The sequence below is a fragment of the Leuciscus leuciscus genome (assembly GCF_965113295.1).
Source record: "Leuciscus leuciscus genome assembly, chromosome: 8".
Classification (NCBI taxonomy): domain Eukaryota; kingdom Metazoa; phylum Chordata; class Actinopteri; order Cypriniformes; family Leuciscidae; genus Leuciscus; species Leuciscus leuciscus.
Window position 1 is genome coordinate 40,583,776 of NC_138732.1, and position 17,148 is coordinate 40,600,923.

General features: G+C 38.4%; 1 protein-coding gene across 2 annotated transcripts; it reads left to right on the forward strand.

The window, feature by feature from the left end:
• The first annotated feature begins 5,829 nt into the window (after nt 1–5,829).
• Nucleotides 5,830–16,842, forward strand: plp1a (proteolipid protein 1a). 2 transcript variants are annotated; one of them, XM_082178448.1, is made up of 8 exons: nt 5,830–6,133; nt 10,032–10,218; nt 10,475–10,631; nt 11,032–11,200; nt 12,598–12,671; nt 12,788–12,853; nt 13,228–13,331; nt 13,396–16,842. In XM_082178448.1, the coding sequence occupies exons 1-7, from the start codon at nt 6,130–6,132 to the stop codon at nt 13,306–13,308; spliced, it is 738 nt and encodes a 245-aa protein (XP_082034574.1). In that variant the 5' UTR covers nt 5,830–6,129; the 3' UTR covers nt 13,309–13,331; nt 13,396–16,842. The 2 variants fall into 2 exon arrangements, with proteins under 2 accessions (XP_082034574.1, XP_082034573.1); XM_082178447.1 differs by having other exon boundaries at nt 5,833–6,133; nt 13,228–16,842.
• Nucleotides 16,843–17,148: the final 306 nt, after the last annotated feature.

Consider the following 17,148-nt stretch of genomic DNA (forward strand, 5'->3'; position numbering starts at 1 on the left):
AACTCAGTAAGTGCTCTCTGTAGAAGGCTGCACCATTCCCTGCCAGTGTTGCCACGGCTATTTCCCCTGTGTGCTTCAGCATTGAGAGAGCTAATTCCTGAAAGCCCGCTACTTCCTGAAGTGGTAATCTGCGCCTCCCATCCAATGCCTGTAAGTTCTTGTCTGTTCTCACGGGCAAGGCTTACAGAGCCTGTGGATAGGCCGCCTCATCCCTGCAGGTCCATCAGGCCATAGCACAATAATGGACATGCACAAGGGTAGCCCTCACCGTGAGCTCGTGCGTGAGCTCCGTAGGGGAACCGACCTCACCCTCCGGGATGTACCGGGAAGGCAATGAAGAATCTTCAATTTGCTCTGTTTGTTTTCCGCCATTTTCAATAAAAGAGAAATTTCCTCTGTTCCTGGGTCCCAAGAGGGCAAGGTTGGTGTGCGATGCTATGCCTTGCCACCCTCAGCCCCCTCTTCCATCGCCAGCCAACAACCTGATGTGGTTCGAGAACGTGATGCGTTCAGGTCAGGTAAGTGTCAGGTAAGTGTTGCACCGCACACTCAGACCCCACTTTGGGCCGCTATGCCATCCTAGTCTGGTAACTGCCTTCCACTTTGTTACCCCACTGCGTTTATGTCTGTGGTTCTGTTGATCCCCCTGGCACAGTCTTTGAGAGCCTGGCTAGTGCTCCCCGGCCCGTCCAGCTGGCTCATCAGCACCATCAGACTCGGCTATCAGTTCGGCTGACATCCGCCCAAGTTCAGGGGCGTGCACTTAACCTTGTGCTGAACGAGGTTGCCCCTGTGTTACAAGTGGAAATCACAGTCCTACTGGCGAAGGACGCAATAGAGCCAGTCCCTCCAGCCGATATGAAGACTTGCTTCTACAGCCCGTACTTCATTGTACCCAAGAAAGGCGGTGGGTCATGGTCGATCTTGGACCAGCAAATTTTGAACCGGGCCCTGCACAGGTTCCTGTTTAAGATGATGACGCAGAAATGCATTTTCGGATGCATCCGTCCAAGAGATTGGTTCGCAGCAATCGCCCTGAAGGACCCGTACTTTCATGTTTTGATCCTTTTCAGAGGCTCCTGGGGCATATGGCATCCGCAGCTGCAGTAACGTCACTCGGATTGCTTCATATGAGGCCTTTTCAGTACTGGCTTCACAGCTGAGTCCCTAGATGGGCGTGGCAGAGCAGCATGCTTTTTGTGACCATCACACCGGCCTGCCTCCAAACCTTCAGCCCGTGGTCAGACCCATCGTTTCGATGGGCAGGAGTTCCACTAGAATGAGTGTCCAGGCATGCTGTGGTCACCATGGATGCCTCCACCAGTGGCTGGGGGGCCACGTACAAAAGGCATGCAGTTGCAGGGATCTGGACAGGCCCTCAACTGCATTGGCACATAGACTGCCTCGAGTTGTTAATATTACGTCTTGCACTGGGCCGCCTCAAAACGCCACTACGAAGCAAGCACGTGCTGGTTGAGAGCCCACTCCACTTGGAGTGTTGCCTCTTCCTGGTCACACGTTTAAGTGTTGTTTTACTGTGCCATTCCCCACCTATGGACCGGATACGTGCGCTATCTTTGCTCATAGTGAGTTATCCGTCTAGGTGAACCCTGCTGAGTTCCTCCACACCCTCCAACAGTCGGACGTGACGCAGCGTCCGGTGCCAGGCCTAACACTCAGTGATTCATTGAATGAGTTCCATTCATTGGTGGAACCTGTGCTAGGCTGGGTCCCATATGTTGTGATCCCTACGGCGATCCCATATGTGTATTCTTCCATGGTTCAGCTCCCTACGGTGAGTCTGTGTCTTTCCCTTGGCAGAGTCCACTCTGCCATCATTGACCGGTGTTGTCTCCCCCTAACATAGGCCCGAGCCACCTCAGTGACATTCCATATGTTGTACTGCCCTAATCAGCCAGTCCATATGTGTAGCTTCCACATGATACCTCCCTATGGGCATGATGTGGCTTACGCAGCGTTCTTTTCCCTTAGAAAGGGCATGCTTTCCCAGTGCTATCCAATAGTCTTCCTGGATGGGTCATGCGGAACAGCAGTAATAGACATCCTCGGCGAAAGCCCTGTCCGATCTTCCGCCCCAGAATAGGTGGCGTTTTACTTGGGATCCCAATACGTAAGTGTTGGGAACAGAGACGTTACGTCCCGTCGCCACCATTGCTGGACCACTGCTGAGTGCCGGGTCCTTGCTCGGATACTCAGTGATGGGGTGGAACGGTACATGTATTCGTATTGAACCGAAACGGTACGGGCGTCACGGTTCGGCACATGAATATACATGGAGAATACATGGTATAAGAATAAATAAAACTTGCGTGCAAATTGATAAATGTAATGCAGAACTACTGTTAGAGACGCGGGTTCTTTAGGGACACCTAATCTGTAACTCCACCTTAGCTCTGAAGCTCTGTGGCTATAATGAACAGGCTGCAATGTCAAGATTGCAATGCTGGAATATGTTGTGTGTGTGTGTGTGCGTGAGGCGCGGGCGCGATTGAACAGTAGAAACATAAAAACATACTCCGTCATTTTGTTCTTACAGGACATCATTCAAACTGCAAAGTGTTTACTTATATTTGTGTACACTCGCAATAAAACACAACATTGTGCTTTTGTCAAACTGTAAACTCTTACAGCTGTCACCCAACCAAAATCTTACACACATACACGCACACGCACACACACACACACACACACACACACACTGTTTAAAAGCAAAACATATTTATCCAACCCCATTTAAAAACATCTCTGGGTGCCATTTTTTGGACATTCATCATATTGCATTGGTTTTCATGTCTTGTCCTCAAACAGAGGACTAATCTGTTTATTTTTAAGTTACACATTCTACATTGATTAAAAAAGAAAATCAAATGTGTTTTTAATGGTAGTATTATTTTATACAGAAATAAATTATTTATAATTCAGATGAGAATAAAGTTAGTGTTAATTAAAATTAAGGAAAACAAATATATTGATCTGAAATATAGCTAATTAATTTTAAATTCATTCATATAAAACTATTGTCAATGCACTACATGCCTTTACTTTATTAATAAAACTTATTTAAAAATACAAGGTTTTAAGACATTTATTTTCCATTGGTTGTACAGCCTGAGACATCTGCATTTTTGTTTTGCTTTTCCCTCCAATTGTACCGAACTCGTACCGAACCGTGATGTCTGAACCGAGGTATGAACCGAACCGTGACTTCTGTGTACCGTTCCACCCTACTCAGTGAAAAACAATTGGTGCTTGCATCCGCTTCCTATTTATACCCGCGCTACGGGGCGGAGCACGAGATGCAAATTTCGCACACCAATGTGCATTCTGTATACACTCGAAGATGATTGGAGCTCTCTGACGTGATCCCAATACACTGTGACATCATCGATGTAATGTCTCCGTTCCCCCCTTCAGGGAATGAGGCTCAATTTTGTTTTGGGTTTTTTCTGTTGTCTTTCTTTCTATAAGTTGCCAGATAAGGATCCACACCTGTCTTAAATTTGGGAATGTATTTAAGATGTCTGTTCTTTGTTGGAGCAGGAGTATTATCCCTATCCTGCAGTTATCCTGGACCTTCATATTGTTTTTCTATTCATTGTTTGCTTATTTACTGTTGTACGTCTATTTTCTTTATCATTTAACCCCTAGACTTAAATAAATATTTTGTTTCATATATTTTTGGACTCTGATCCCTTTATTTTGTTACTTCCTTGAGCCAGAATGTGACAATATAATGTAACAATGAATGTAACCGAGATGTTCTGCTGTTGTTCATAAATGCGTCATTGACAAATAAAGCTTCAAAAAAGTGTTTTTTAAATATCTTTTTTAAATTGATGTCATGCATATATATCAGTCACAAATAATGTGTTTAAACAAGTTTCAGTTGTTAAGTAACATTTCAAAGTGTTTAAATTCATTTTTGACTGTTTTTATGTCAGGCGGTACAACCAGATAGTTTTATCTATATATAGACATGGAAAGTGTACCAAACTACCCATCCTTGAAATTAGCAGTTTTTCTAGTATTTGAGAGAAATCTACAAACCTTTTCACTCGGCCACAAGGATCAGTTGGGCTTCTCTGGATGATGCATTATCATGCTTACTGTTAATACCTTGTCAATTCATAATAAAAGTGCCATGTTTGCAGTTGTGCCACCCTGACATACAAATTGCTGGACAAAAGTTCTTCAATTATTTCAACAGCTTTAAAACTCCTGATATTTATGAAATTATATTAAAAGGAAATAATGCCCTTGGGCACAAAAATGTACAGTTTTTATAAATATGAAAGCTAGTGTGGATTTTAGCGTACGCAGACTCTAAGATCAAATCTGTGCATAACCACGTTTTATAAATGAGGCCCAGCATTTGATCACTGCATTTACAAAAAATCATTAACATTTTAACAAGTGTTTTTTCAACATTGCATATCTAATCAACTCCTGACAAACACATTAATTATTATTTAAATTGAGCGCCCCCTACTGGCCTCAGTAACACCTCTTCCAACAGTTGTAGTTTTCCCAGTATTCTCCCATCCAGGTGTCTTGGGCTACAGGGTGATATCAGTCATTTAAAGTCCCCGTGAACCGGAAGTTGCAAACGATTTTTCTCCAGTGTTGTGACGTATTTCCCAGTGAAACGGAATATTGAACAGAGGGCAGAGTTTTACTCTAGCGCTCCTCCTCTCCATCTCTGCTCATAGCAGACTAACGGTTTGAGGGGAGTGGTTAAGCGTTTTTCAACCCAAGCCGTCAAGCCTACATCATCAGAAAAAGACGCCATTCCAGACCGGAAGTAACTTTTCAGACTTTGATTTAAGATTACCACGGCAAACAATTTTTTTTCTGTGTCTTAACTTGCACGGATTAATTGTTCACCACAAGACTAGTAATATGCGCTAACAAAGTAAATAGGGTCAGTTTTGATTTCACGGGGACTTTAATATATTACTGCCTTTGGAAGGCTTTTGTCTTTCAAACACATTAAAAATGACAAAATCGTATAATTTCATATTTACATGCAATGCAGGGATTCACCATCTTTTTTGTCAGCTGAACCTTTTTGACCTAATATATTTACTTAAATACCTCCTGAGATTTTACGTTAATAAAATTAGGTCAATAATAAAATTAAGTCAATATTAATAATAAAGAATAATACAATTAGGTTGACAGTTCACTAACGTTGGTTAATGGTCACATGACATGCAGGTCAACACATTTTAGTATTTTTAGTAAGTGTTTTACTTTGATTGTTTTTATTTTTTTTAATTATTTGTTTTCGTTTAAAAAAAAATTAACATTTAATTACTTAATATTTTTTTTATTATCACCAGTCTGGGAACCCCTGACGTAATGTAATATTAAATGCACTTCATGTTATTGATAACAAAGAATGGACTATATTTTCTTTCTTTCTCTTTTTTTTTTATTTTTATTTTTATTTTTTTTATCAATATGGTACATGATTATGCTATTCAGATCAATGTGATAAACGAGTTAGGTAAAAAGTCTAAAAGTAATCAAACAGTAGTCAAATTACCTTAAATGTGTAATGTAATGCATTACGTTACTAACTTCAATTTTTGTCCTGTAATTCGTTCAGTATTAATGGACTACAATTAGCACTGCTTCTAATTTGATGTTAAAGCAGTTTGACGTGTGAACACTAGAGGTCAGCAGAGAGCCCGATCTCATACAAATCCACACACAAAAGTTTTAGCTCATTAGCAGTACCTCTTTTGCACAGCTACATACTTTACAAACAGTCTTATGTTGAACTAAAACTAAGGGTAAATAAAATTACAAACACATTAAACTTTTAATAAAATTAAGATTTTACACTCATCAATTCTCTGAGCTGAAAGTGGCCTGTAATTCTTTATCAAATCCTTTGCATCTTGAAGCTGCTGATAGTGTAAATCAGAGGCACTTATTTTAAGCGAGCATGTTTCTGCATCATCATGACCCTGTCAGTCTGCTCCCTGAACTCTGAGCCAGTCCATTGAAGAGACACATTGTTTCTTAAGGCTGTTCTCTGAGTCTGTGTAGGAGAGACTGAGAGCAGCGTTACACTGAAGCACAGCACTGCTGCCGAAAGACATGGGTAAGCTCAGCATTTCTACTCTTTAAAAGGGACGGTTCGACCTATTTTGTAAATTATTTGAATGAACAATGTTATCTGTAGTTTGATAAACTTAGAGACACGGTGATATACTTGCATACCCAGCAGCTCCATATACATATATACATATTTGAGAGTGTCTGAATGTCTCTGCAATAGATACTAAATTCCTGCACAGGAGAGTTTCGCAAAACTTTTCATTGATTCATAATTTTAGCTCAGCGTGTTTTGATCAGCTTGTGTTTTAGTGGATGTATGAAGTCAGTTCCTCACACAGGTGTAGATCATAACTTTAACTATGAACATCATTCACTAACACCAATGCTTTTTGAACTGCATATGTCTTATAATTTCAAAACTAATGTGAAATGTTTTGCTTGTGCTGTATTTCTTTAAAATTAAATGGCATTTTGTTTGATATTTGGATATATTAAATAGTGCAGTTTATGAATAGCTCTGGGTATTAGACTTCAAGTTTTTCTTTGTGTCTGTAGTAGGTTCAAAGGATATAGTTTTTCATTAAGTTTAACCAACTTTTCATACACTGCTGTTCAAAAAGATTTATAATTGGCTCACCAAGGATGCATTTATTTGATCAAAAATAGTAATATTGTGAAATACTTTTACCATTTAACCTAAAATGTAATTTATTTATTTCTGTGATCAAAGCTGAATTTTCAGCATTATTACTCCAGTCTTCAGTGTCACATGATCCTTCACAAATCATTCTAAGATCATTTCTGAATATTATCAATGTTGAAAACAGTTGTGCTGCTTCATATTACAATTACAGAAATGTCTCGCTGCTTAACGTTTTATAAATGGCACTGCTGAGTCACAACTAGGGTTGAGTATTGTTTGAATTTTAACGATTCCGATTCTTATGGATTCCTAATTTTGATTCCAATAAAAAAAATAAAATAAAAAAAAAAGGATATTATTCACATTTATTCTAAGTTTTATTGCAAAACATTTCATTGTAGCTGAATACCATGAAAAACACTTGCATTAGAAACTTTAGCCTTTAGTTTAAAAATACCGTAGCAAAAACAACTAATCTTACAAATATAAATTTCAAGCATTAAAGACCAGTAAATACTCAGTAATTAAAAAAGAACAAATAAACAAATTGGAAATTGCACAAATAAATACACCTGAACAAAGATATGATTGAAATAAAGTGTTTTAAGATTTTCAGATATTCAGGTACAGAAACTGTAATCAAATGTAAAACAACACTACTTTATGAATAAAATATACATTACAAATATAGTTACAGAAGTTATCGAACTGTCTTTTGTTGTTTGATTAACGTTATTATAGAGACGACAGCAGGAATATTAGGCTGCTGTCACTTTAAGAGCTGCACGGATCCAATATACTGATACACGTGCGTTTCCTTTCTCAACTGTTTACAATAACTTAAGTCATAACTGACTTTTATATTTTGAGTGTGTAATTTTTGTGTGTAATTGTCCGTTCAAGTGCAAAAACACACGGAAGAGAACTCAGTTCAGTACGTGCAGTATGAGAAGTGGCTTTATGTGTGTGTGCTTTGAGAAAACAGTGCGGGAGTCTTTTTGTGCTGGAATGGTTTAAAATCTCATTAATATGCACACAAATTAAATCTATAAGAGGAATCTAAATTATCTGATTCTTGACCTTAAGTCAGGTTACCTTTATTTATATAGCACTTTTTACAGTAGAGATTGTTTTACAGTGATAATAGGAAAATAATGCAACTTAAGTATTCAAATCCCGAACTGGAATCGATCTTCGATTCCTAACCCTAGTCACAACGTATTTAATTTAATATTTCAAATAATGATTTAAACAAAGCAACCAAAAATGAACCAGATATTTCTCTGTTTATAAATACAGCATGTGTGATTTAACCATCCCAAATCTTCCCCCTCAGTATTGCCTCTGGTTCCTCCCCTAGACTGAGTTCAGTCTGCTGTAGGGCCCGCGGTGGCACCGGCTCTTTGTTTGCTTGTCATTGCTGGCCCTTGTGTGGCATCGAGACAAAGGCTATTGTCAGTGCAGCCACAAAAAGAGACACTCTGGCTCTTGGTCCTCCTTATTTTCTCACACTCCTCATGCCGTGGTACGGAGCAGCTCTGTCGCTCACCCCCACACACACACCAGCACATGATCCGGACGGAGGAAGAATCACACACACTTACACCCGTCCGCGGACACACACTCGCGCTCCTCGCTGCAGCTGCTGCTTTGTCGCAGTGTTTCAGATTTGGCTCATGTGAATAGATATCTGTGAGAGTATGAGCTTGTTATATTGTTTTGGATTTGAATGAGCACTGTTTGCAGTGTATATTATTAGTCTATATTATTTACTACGCCAAGGTTGAATTCTTAAGCTTAGGGGGCTTGCAGAAGTATAGATGCTTCACTGAGCTGGCGTTACTAATCAAATAGTCGATATTTCTAGCACCAGTGCTCCAGAAATGTATTTTAGGGTTGCTCTCTTGCTATATGCAACACAAGTTGTATTTGTATAGCGCTTTTCACAATAATTGTTTCAAAGCAGCTTTACCGAAATGCATGTTTCACTGATGCAATGTAATTTGGCCCTAATGAATCTAGCATTAAATAAAGAAACCACATTGGTGGTGAGGTGTTGGAGAACAACCTTGAACGATCCTGATATTCTCTTGCAACAAAATAGTGTAATTTAACAATAATTATTGCTCTAAGTTAGAACAAGTCATGTGTTTGGTTAAACAATTGAAGTTACTATCTAAGTACTAAACTACTAAAGTAATATTTATCATCGATGCAGGACTTAACACTTATCCATTATAGAGATATGAGCTAAAAACTCTAGCCCCAGGGGTTTCAGTCCCAGAGTAAAGTGCATGATTGAGCTGTTTTAACTGAAAGCATATCTTAAAATATGTCAGTGCTATTGTTTTGTCTTAAGATGTTTTTTTTTTTTTTTCTAAGGCAGGTTTATAAAAGCCTTTTAAATGTCCTAATTGGACTAATAAGGCCTAAGCCTGACTTAATCCAAACCCTGTTTGTGAAACCAGGCCTATAAACTGCACTTTTAAGCTTTCTAGATGCAAATTATATTGTGAGATACCATGTGTACAGGTTTTTGGTGAATAATGTCTCTGTTTTATCAGAATTAAATAGAACACTGTAAACAAATGATTGCCATTGTAATGGTAAAAGACATGTTGACTGGTTAAAACTAAGTTCCATTACTTTATATGGTGGAAAACTGTGATAAATCGCTATCGCTAATGGGACATTTCATGTAATTTAAGGAAAAAAAATACAGTAAAATATTGTTAAATTTACAATTTTAGAAAAAAAATGTAGATCCCCAGAATTCCCTGTGTGATTCTTATTTGTTTCTTAGTTTTTTGTTATCATCTTTGTACATTAAGGTTTTATGTTCTTATGTATCTTATGTTGTTAAATTAATGTTTATTGAATTGTTTTGCATCATGTGTTACCATGATGGTGTTTTTTATTTGTGTGGACTGAACTTTACGGTAAAGTTCTGGCCAGTTTTTACCGTGAATTCAGTGAAGGAAATTACTGGTCATCCAGTCTTTAATTTCTTTAATACACTCTGTTAACTTGGATAATTTTGACATTTCTAGAAGAAATACACAATATATCAGCATAACAATGGAAACTAATCTTGTGTTTACATATAATATTTCCAAGGAGAAGCTTTTATAAGCAAACAGCAGAGGGCCTAACACAGAGCCTTGCTGCACTCCATACCTTACTGGTGTCACATGAGACGGTTCCTCTTTTGAACAGAGAATATGATGTGTGAAGGTCTGAATGTCTGATATAGTAGACATAAGCTGACCTGTCATATGCCTTTGTTATGAATCCCCAGGTTGTTATGAATGCTGTATGCGCTGTCTGGGAGGAGTGCCGTACGTCTCTCTCGTGGCCACTCTACTGTGTTTCTCCGGCATTGCTCTGTTCTGCGGCTGTGGACATCAGGCCCTTACAGAGAGCGAAAGACTCATCGAGACTTACTTCGCCCGTGACCATCAGGACTACATCACCTTAGCGTACCTGTGCGTGCCAGAAGTAGCTCCAGCAACTATGTGCAATTCCAATTTCAGTTTTAAATTAATTTATTCGCCTATAATCAAACTTTCACACTAAGAATCATATGAAAAAGGAAGTTTGATTATAGTATTTTAAGGTGTCAAAAATAAATTTGTGCTAGAATTAGTTGACAATGTTTTATTTTGTGGAACGATCAGTCAATTTAACATCTTTTTATTGTGAACCTCTCTCTCTCTCTCTCTCTCTCTCTCTCCCCTGTAGTATAGAGTATTTTCAGTACATTATCTATGTCCTGGCCTCCTTCTTCTTCCTGTACTGTATAGTCCTGCTGGCTGAAGGCTTTTACACCACCAGTGCGGTTCGCCAGTCATTTGGAGAATTTCGTAGTACAGTTTGTGGTCGCTGTCTCAGTACAACGGTGAGTGATTCGCAATGTAGGTTTCAGTTTGCATTTGGCTACTTTCCAAAATGCCGCACCCTCATGTTCAAACACAGATGCTTTACTTTCGTCCTGTAAGCAAAATAAAAACATTTTAAGATTTTTTTACGCTGCACATTTCCATACAATGAATCTATAAAGCTTTCAGAAGCTGTTCAAAAAGTTGATATTTACTGAATTTGTTCCCCTATGTCTATCACTTCTGTATATTCAAAATTGGTGCAAGATTTTCAGTTTCATGTTGTGTCATTAATGTTAAACCTGGTGAAATCTGTCACTTGAATAAGCATATGTGCAGTTTTTTTGTTTTGTTTTTTTTATCTGAATTACTGAATTAAAATAAAATACACTGAACTGATATGTGTAATTCCTCCCACAGTTCATCGTGATCACTTATGTCTTGGTTGTAGTCTGGTTGCTGGTGTTCTCCCTCTCCGCGATTCCTGTGTATTTCTTCTACAACATGGCAAACACCTGTCAGACCATAAACTTCCTCTCTGAAACTCCCTCCAGCATCAACCAGCTGTGCATTGATGCCAGACAGTACGGTAATGACCCCGCCACGCATTCATCTATCTCTCTCAACAGCTTACTCATCTGATATCGCAGTTCTGTAATAATGATTAAAGCCCTGTTGGTGATGTGCCAGTCTTTTGAAGTGTCCTGATGTTCTCCGGAAAGAAGTGCATGAATACAAACACTTGATTTCACATTTTGCTGCATTCTGGAATGTCAGATCATTTAATTCATGTGCATTGCCACATGAGGTATGGCAAAACTCACTTGCAGAAATGCGAATTCTTGATATCAAAAATGTAATATCAACTAGTAAAAACTATAATTCTTGATATCTGTAAATTCAAATTCAGTTGTTGATATCAAGAATTGATTTCTTACTAGTTGAAATTCCAATTACATATATCAGAATTACAATTCTTACTAGTAAAAACCATAAATGTTGAAAAACTAAATAGATCTTACAGTCAAAAATACAACTTTCCTGACTTCACAATGTTAATGACAGTTCTTCAAAAGAAATCCTTTAGTTTGACATGTTTTTTTTATTTCTTAAAGAAAAAAATCTTCTTTTTTTTTATTCCACTGCTTATTAATGTTTTAAATATATATTTTTATATATTATTTTAATATATATCGAATAAAAAAAAAAAAAATTTTATATATTATTTTAATATATATCAAATATATATATATATGACATACATATACACACACACACACACACGTACACATACACATATATATATATATATATATATAATATATAATATTGCAGAAAAACATAAAACTGGAAATTATATAATAGAGACTGTGTGTCAAGGTCAATCATTTAAGTATCTTAAAATATAAAATATAATAATTTGACCTTTTTATGACAAGGTGAGGTTAATTTTAGTTGTAAAATGTCATGTGGTGTGTATGGAAGCTTGTTTCTCCCACAAAATAAAACAATTTAAAAGATAATTGTGACTTTTTATCTCGCAATTCTGACTTTATTACTCAAAATTGTGAGATAAAAAGTCGCAATTACCCTTTTGTTTCTGTGGCAGAAACAATCTTCCTTAGGTGTGTCTAAAAATCGAATTATTTATATGCATTTATTTATTACAGTTTGTGCACTCACTGGTGTTCGAGATGTAAGGGGGGAAGTAGGATACTTGATCGACATTTTAGAGTCACTAAATTTCTTGTAAAAAGTATAAACGTTCATAACCATTAGAAACCAAATACACAGTTACACAATATTAAACAATATTTGTCATTGACCCATGTGTGTACAGTGTGACGGCGCACTTGAAATGCGTAATCTCTGTTCTCTTAACAAATGAACATGGTGTTATTATACTGACACAAATCTCAATAAAACATCATTGTGCCTTGATCTCTTTCCTGCTGTTACAGTGTTTTGTGTGTCTGTGTCTCTAAGGTTTACTACCATGGAACGCAGTCCCAGGAAAGGTTTGTGGGATGACCCTGTCGAATGTGTGCAAGACAAGAGAGGTAAGACGTGCCATTCAATGTCTTCCCGTAAAACCTTCCTCAAAGCCGAGCTCACACGTTCAGGATGCGCAGTGAGTGTTCAGGACGTCACGTTTCGTTTCTGACTTGTTTTGCAGTTTTTCTTGACCTATGACCTGTACATCGCTGCCTTCGCTGGAGCGGGGATGACGGTCTTGGCTCTGGTGAGTGTGTGCAGAACTGAACACAATCACAGTGTGTTTTCATGACGCCATTCCCGTAGGTGTCGAGGAATTCTGTCCCTGCATTTATTAAAGGGCTGGCTGTCATTTATTGTGCTCAAATGCCTTGGATGATTGTGAGAACAGCTTATTTTGCGTATGGAGGGAGTTTTCAGCGCTGTGAAAATGTCATGACCACACATGTGACTTTCTGATATGTCTGACTGCTGACATGCTGATATTGCAAGCTTTTCACCTCAACGAGAAATATCATCATGTTTTATTATAGCTTTGTGGGTTGGGTTTTTCTGATTGGTTTCTTGTCACTGGGTCTTATTCATATATATTATCTTTTGTTTCTGTCTTTCTCTCTTCAGCTCACATATACTGTGTCCACCACCTATAACTTTGCGGTTCTGCGGTATCTGGGGAGGAAAGGCATCAGTCCGCGGTGTTAACGTCTCTTCTGTCCTGGTGTCCACTGGTCCCTCTACCCTCAATAACAGCACCATATCTCATCTCGTGCTTTTCCACAACACCGTTTCCTGACTGTCTTTTACATTTTTGGATGTAAAGGCTTCGATTTTGGAATCTTTTCTCCAAACTATCTTTCAACTAATTTTTCCACCTATACCCCTCCCGTCCACCAGGGGAAGTATTCTGCCTTCAAGTCTTCTGGGACGTTATAATTGTGTTAACGTAACAAAACAGGTGTGCAAAAGATCCATGTATTTCATCATTCTTGTGCTGCCACAGAGACTGACGGCAGGTGTAGAGTTGGTCTCAGTCGCCTCACGAGTAGTGTTTTTTTCATGTTTTCAAGCCAACTTTACCAATATTCTTCTTCAACAGTACACAACTAAACTGTATAGTCAACTTAATTATGACCTAGCCTAGGCCTATATAGTGATTTTGAAGTTGAAATTGTGTATAACACATAACACTGACTGTAAAATATTTCTGTATGGGGTGACATATTTTGAGTTTTGATCATTTTACTGGGCTAGTTTTGTTACACAGACCTGGCGACTCTGACGATCATGCCAACACGACTTGAAGTCAACTATAAGTATTGGATTCCATTTTTTACCCTTTTTTATTTTTTGTTTATGAGATGTGATACTATAGGTCATAGACATATGTACATAGATGCCTCATTCGTGGCTGTTTCTATGAGCCACCATACGTAAGAGGTCCGCCATATTGGAACAGTCAAAGCCAGTCCTTGAACATCTGAGAGCAAGTTAACTGGGCGTCTGTAACTGTAGTTAGATGCATGTATGAATATCTACATATGTAATAAACTTCAGCAGATGATTTTGCTAAACTAACACAATACAACAAGATGAAAGCATCAGCTAACATGAGTAAAAACATTGAGACATAAAAACGCAAACCAACACATTCTCATCTGTGAAAGGTTCTCCCATTTCTTCAGGAATTTAAATCTCGGCAGTTTCACAGTGAGAAGCTGCGCAATGTTGTGGCATCATTGGCCCTGTTTACTCCTGGTATGAAGGTGTGTTTTGTTCGATCAGATCACAAGTAGACGAAGGAGACACATTCCTGGTTCACACCTGGTGTTTTAATACGTCTCTTTTGTCCACTTTCAACCACTTCTGTCCTGTCTGGCTAGCGCTCTTCCCATGTTTACGCATTAGGTCAGTAGGTGGAGAGAAGTCGGTCTTTTGTGTCTGTTCGAACACATTTCGATCACATGAGAGTTTACACTATAAAAGCAATCCGGACGAATGAGTTTTCAACTCCCTCTGGAAGTGGTGGAAAGTGGACAAGCTCAAAGCGTTTTAGACTCTGATTACAGCTGTATTTAGCATCGACTACTTGTGATCCGATCGACCAAAACACATCTTAATACCAGGAGTAAACAGTGCCTTTAATTCTTACGGTGAGAGACGAAACGCTGACCGTTCCAAGATGGCGGGAGCGCCGACGTGTCTGAAGCGGAAATATATATATATATATATATATATATATTTGACACAGTCAAGGACACTGTAAAATAAAGTGTTATCAAGGTTTTTTTGAGGACCTAAAAATCTGATGTTATGGTACTACTACCCAATGGTTTTGTTGGTAACACTTTATTTTACAGTGTCCTTGTTACATGTAGTCTCAATAGTAATTCCTATACATTATGCATAATTACATGCAACTAATCCTAAACCAAACCTAATCCTAACCCTATAGGAAGTACATGTAGTTGATTAATATTACTCAGTACTTAAATGTGTGATTACACTGTAACACGGACGCCTTAAAATAAAGTGTAACCAAAACCTCTCATGGTGATGGCTGGTTTCCGTAGTGACCGTCCCTCACATCTGGTTGCCATGGAGAGAGAGACAACAATGTGTGACCCCAGCACTTTTTTTTTTCTCACAGTCTCTTGAAAGGACTGAGTAAAGCCTAAACAATGGACCAGCCCCTCTTTGTTGGAGGAAAGCCCACGCCACAGGGGTCAGTTTACGCGTCAGAAGATATCGCCCACTTACAAAGAGGCTTCTGGGACTTTTCAGCCGCTCGAATAAAAAGCCTGTGCACAGATGGGGCTAATGATGTCTGATGCTGCAGAGGGTGTCCGTGCTAATAGTGTTTCACGCCTGGGATATTTTACTCAAAACTGAGAGCAAAAATGTAGAAAACAAAAATGAACAAAAAGCAGTGTTCTCAGCCGTAGCTTAATTTTCGTTTTCGTTTTCTGTATATAGGTTGTTGTTGTTTTTTCATAACAGAAGTTAACCAATTCAGGGATTGATTATTATTGAAAAAAATTTATAATGAAAGTCTTTTGTTGGCTGCTTGATCGCCCCCTAGTGTTTGGTGACAGCAGGGTTTTAGTGTAGATTTAAAGCAGTAGTTCACCTAAATAGTTCACAAATGAAAACGGTCATCAGTGAATCGCCATTATGTCATTTCAAACCGCCTCACTAAAAAACAATGTTAGGCAGAATGAAGTATGTACTTTTGCAATATAATCCAAGTCTTCTGAAGTCACACGAAACATAAGATTGCTTTTTTTATTGCCCTTGAAAAACATGCCCTTTAACATGGCTTTTAAATCTCATTTATGCTTCCTTGTATTCAAATTTGGCTTAATGCAATTTTATGAGTAATTTAAAAAAAGCAATTCTGTCAAGATCAATCATAGAAGACTTGAAATTATATGGACTGCTTTAATGATGCTCTTATGTCTTGATGGAGCTTTGTCCTGCTATTACTGTTTGAAAAAGAGCAGTGTGAACATTCTTCGAAATATCTCCTGTTGTGTTCCACAGTAAAAATATAGTCAAGTCTTCACATTTATTTATATAGAGCTTCATATAAGGATTGTATCAAAGCAGCTTCACATTAATAAACAGGAAAGTAAGAGTGTTAGAGCTTGTTCAGCGAGATGTAGGTCAGTGGAATAAAAAAAGCGCAAGGTCTAGAAACATATATTTTTTAAAAGTTAAACTTATTTTAACTTGAGTGACGTGTCTTTAGAATGCTGTATCTTGTCTTTAGAACGCCGTGTTTTTAGAATGCCGTATCTTTAGAATGCTGTGTCTTGTCTTTAGAATGCCGCATCTTTAGAACGCTGTCTTGTCTTTAGAATGCCGCATCTTTAGAACGCTGTCTTGTCTTTAGAATGCCGCATCTTTAGAACGCTGTCTTGTCTTTAGAATGCCGTGTTTTTAGAACGCTGTGTCTTTAGAACGCTGTGTCTTTAGAACGCCGTGTTTTTAGAACGCCGCATCATTAGAACGCTACGCAGGGTCTTTAGAACGCCGTGTTTTTAGAACGCTGCATCTTTAGAACGCTGCATCTTTAGAACGCGGTGTCTTGTCTTTAGAACGCAGCATCTTTAGAACACTGTGTCTTTAGAACGCCGTGTTTTTAGAATGCTGTGTCTCTAGAATGCCGTGTTTTTAGAACACCCTTGTCTATAGAATGCTACGCTGTTTTTAGAACACCGTGTAGAATGCTACGCCCTGTTTAGAACGCTGTGTTTTTTGAATGCCGTGTAGAACGCTACGCCATGTTTTTAGAACGCTACGCCGTGTTTTTAGAACGCTACGCTGTGTTTTTAGAACGCTACGCTGTGTTTTTAGAACGCTACGTTGTGTTTTTAGAACGCCATGTAGAACACTATACGCTGTATTTTAAGAACGCTGCGCTGTGGTTTTAGAACGCTTCGCTGTGTTTTTAGAACGCTACGCTGTGTTTTTAGAACGCTACGCTGTGTTTTTAGAACGCTACGCTGTGTTTTTAGAACGCTACGCCGTGTTTTTAGAATG

Bases quoted from the DNA above. Each gene is read 5' to 3' on its own strand.
- plp1a (XM_082178448.1), top strand. The intron at 10,219-10,474 runs GTGCGTGCCAGA...TCTCCCCTGTAG, and splicing joins TACATCACCTTAGCGTACCT to TATAGAGTATTTTCAGTACA. The intron at 11,201-12,597 runs GTAATGACCCCG...TGTGTCTCTAAG, and splicing joins CATTGATGCCAGACAGTACG to GTTTACTACCATGGAACGCA.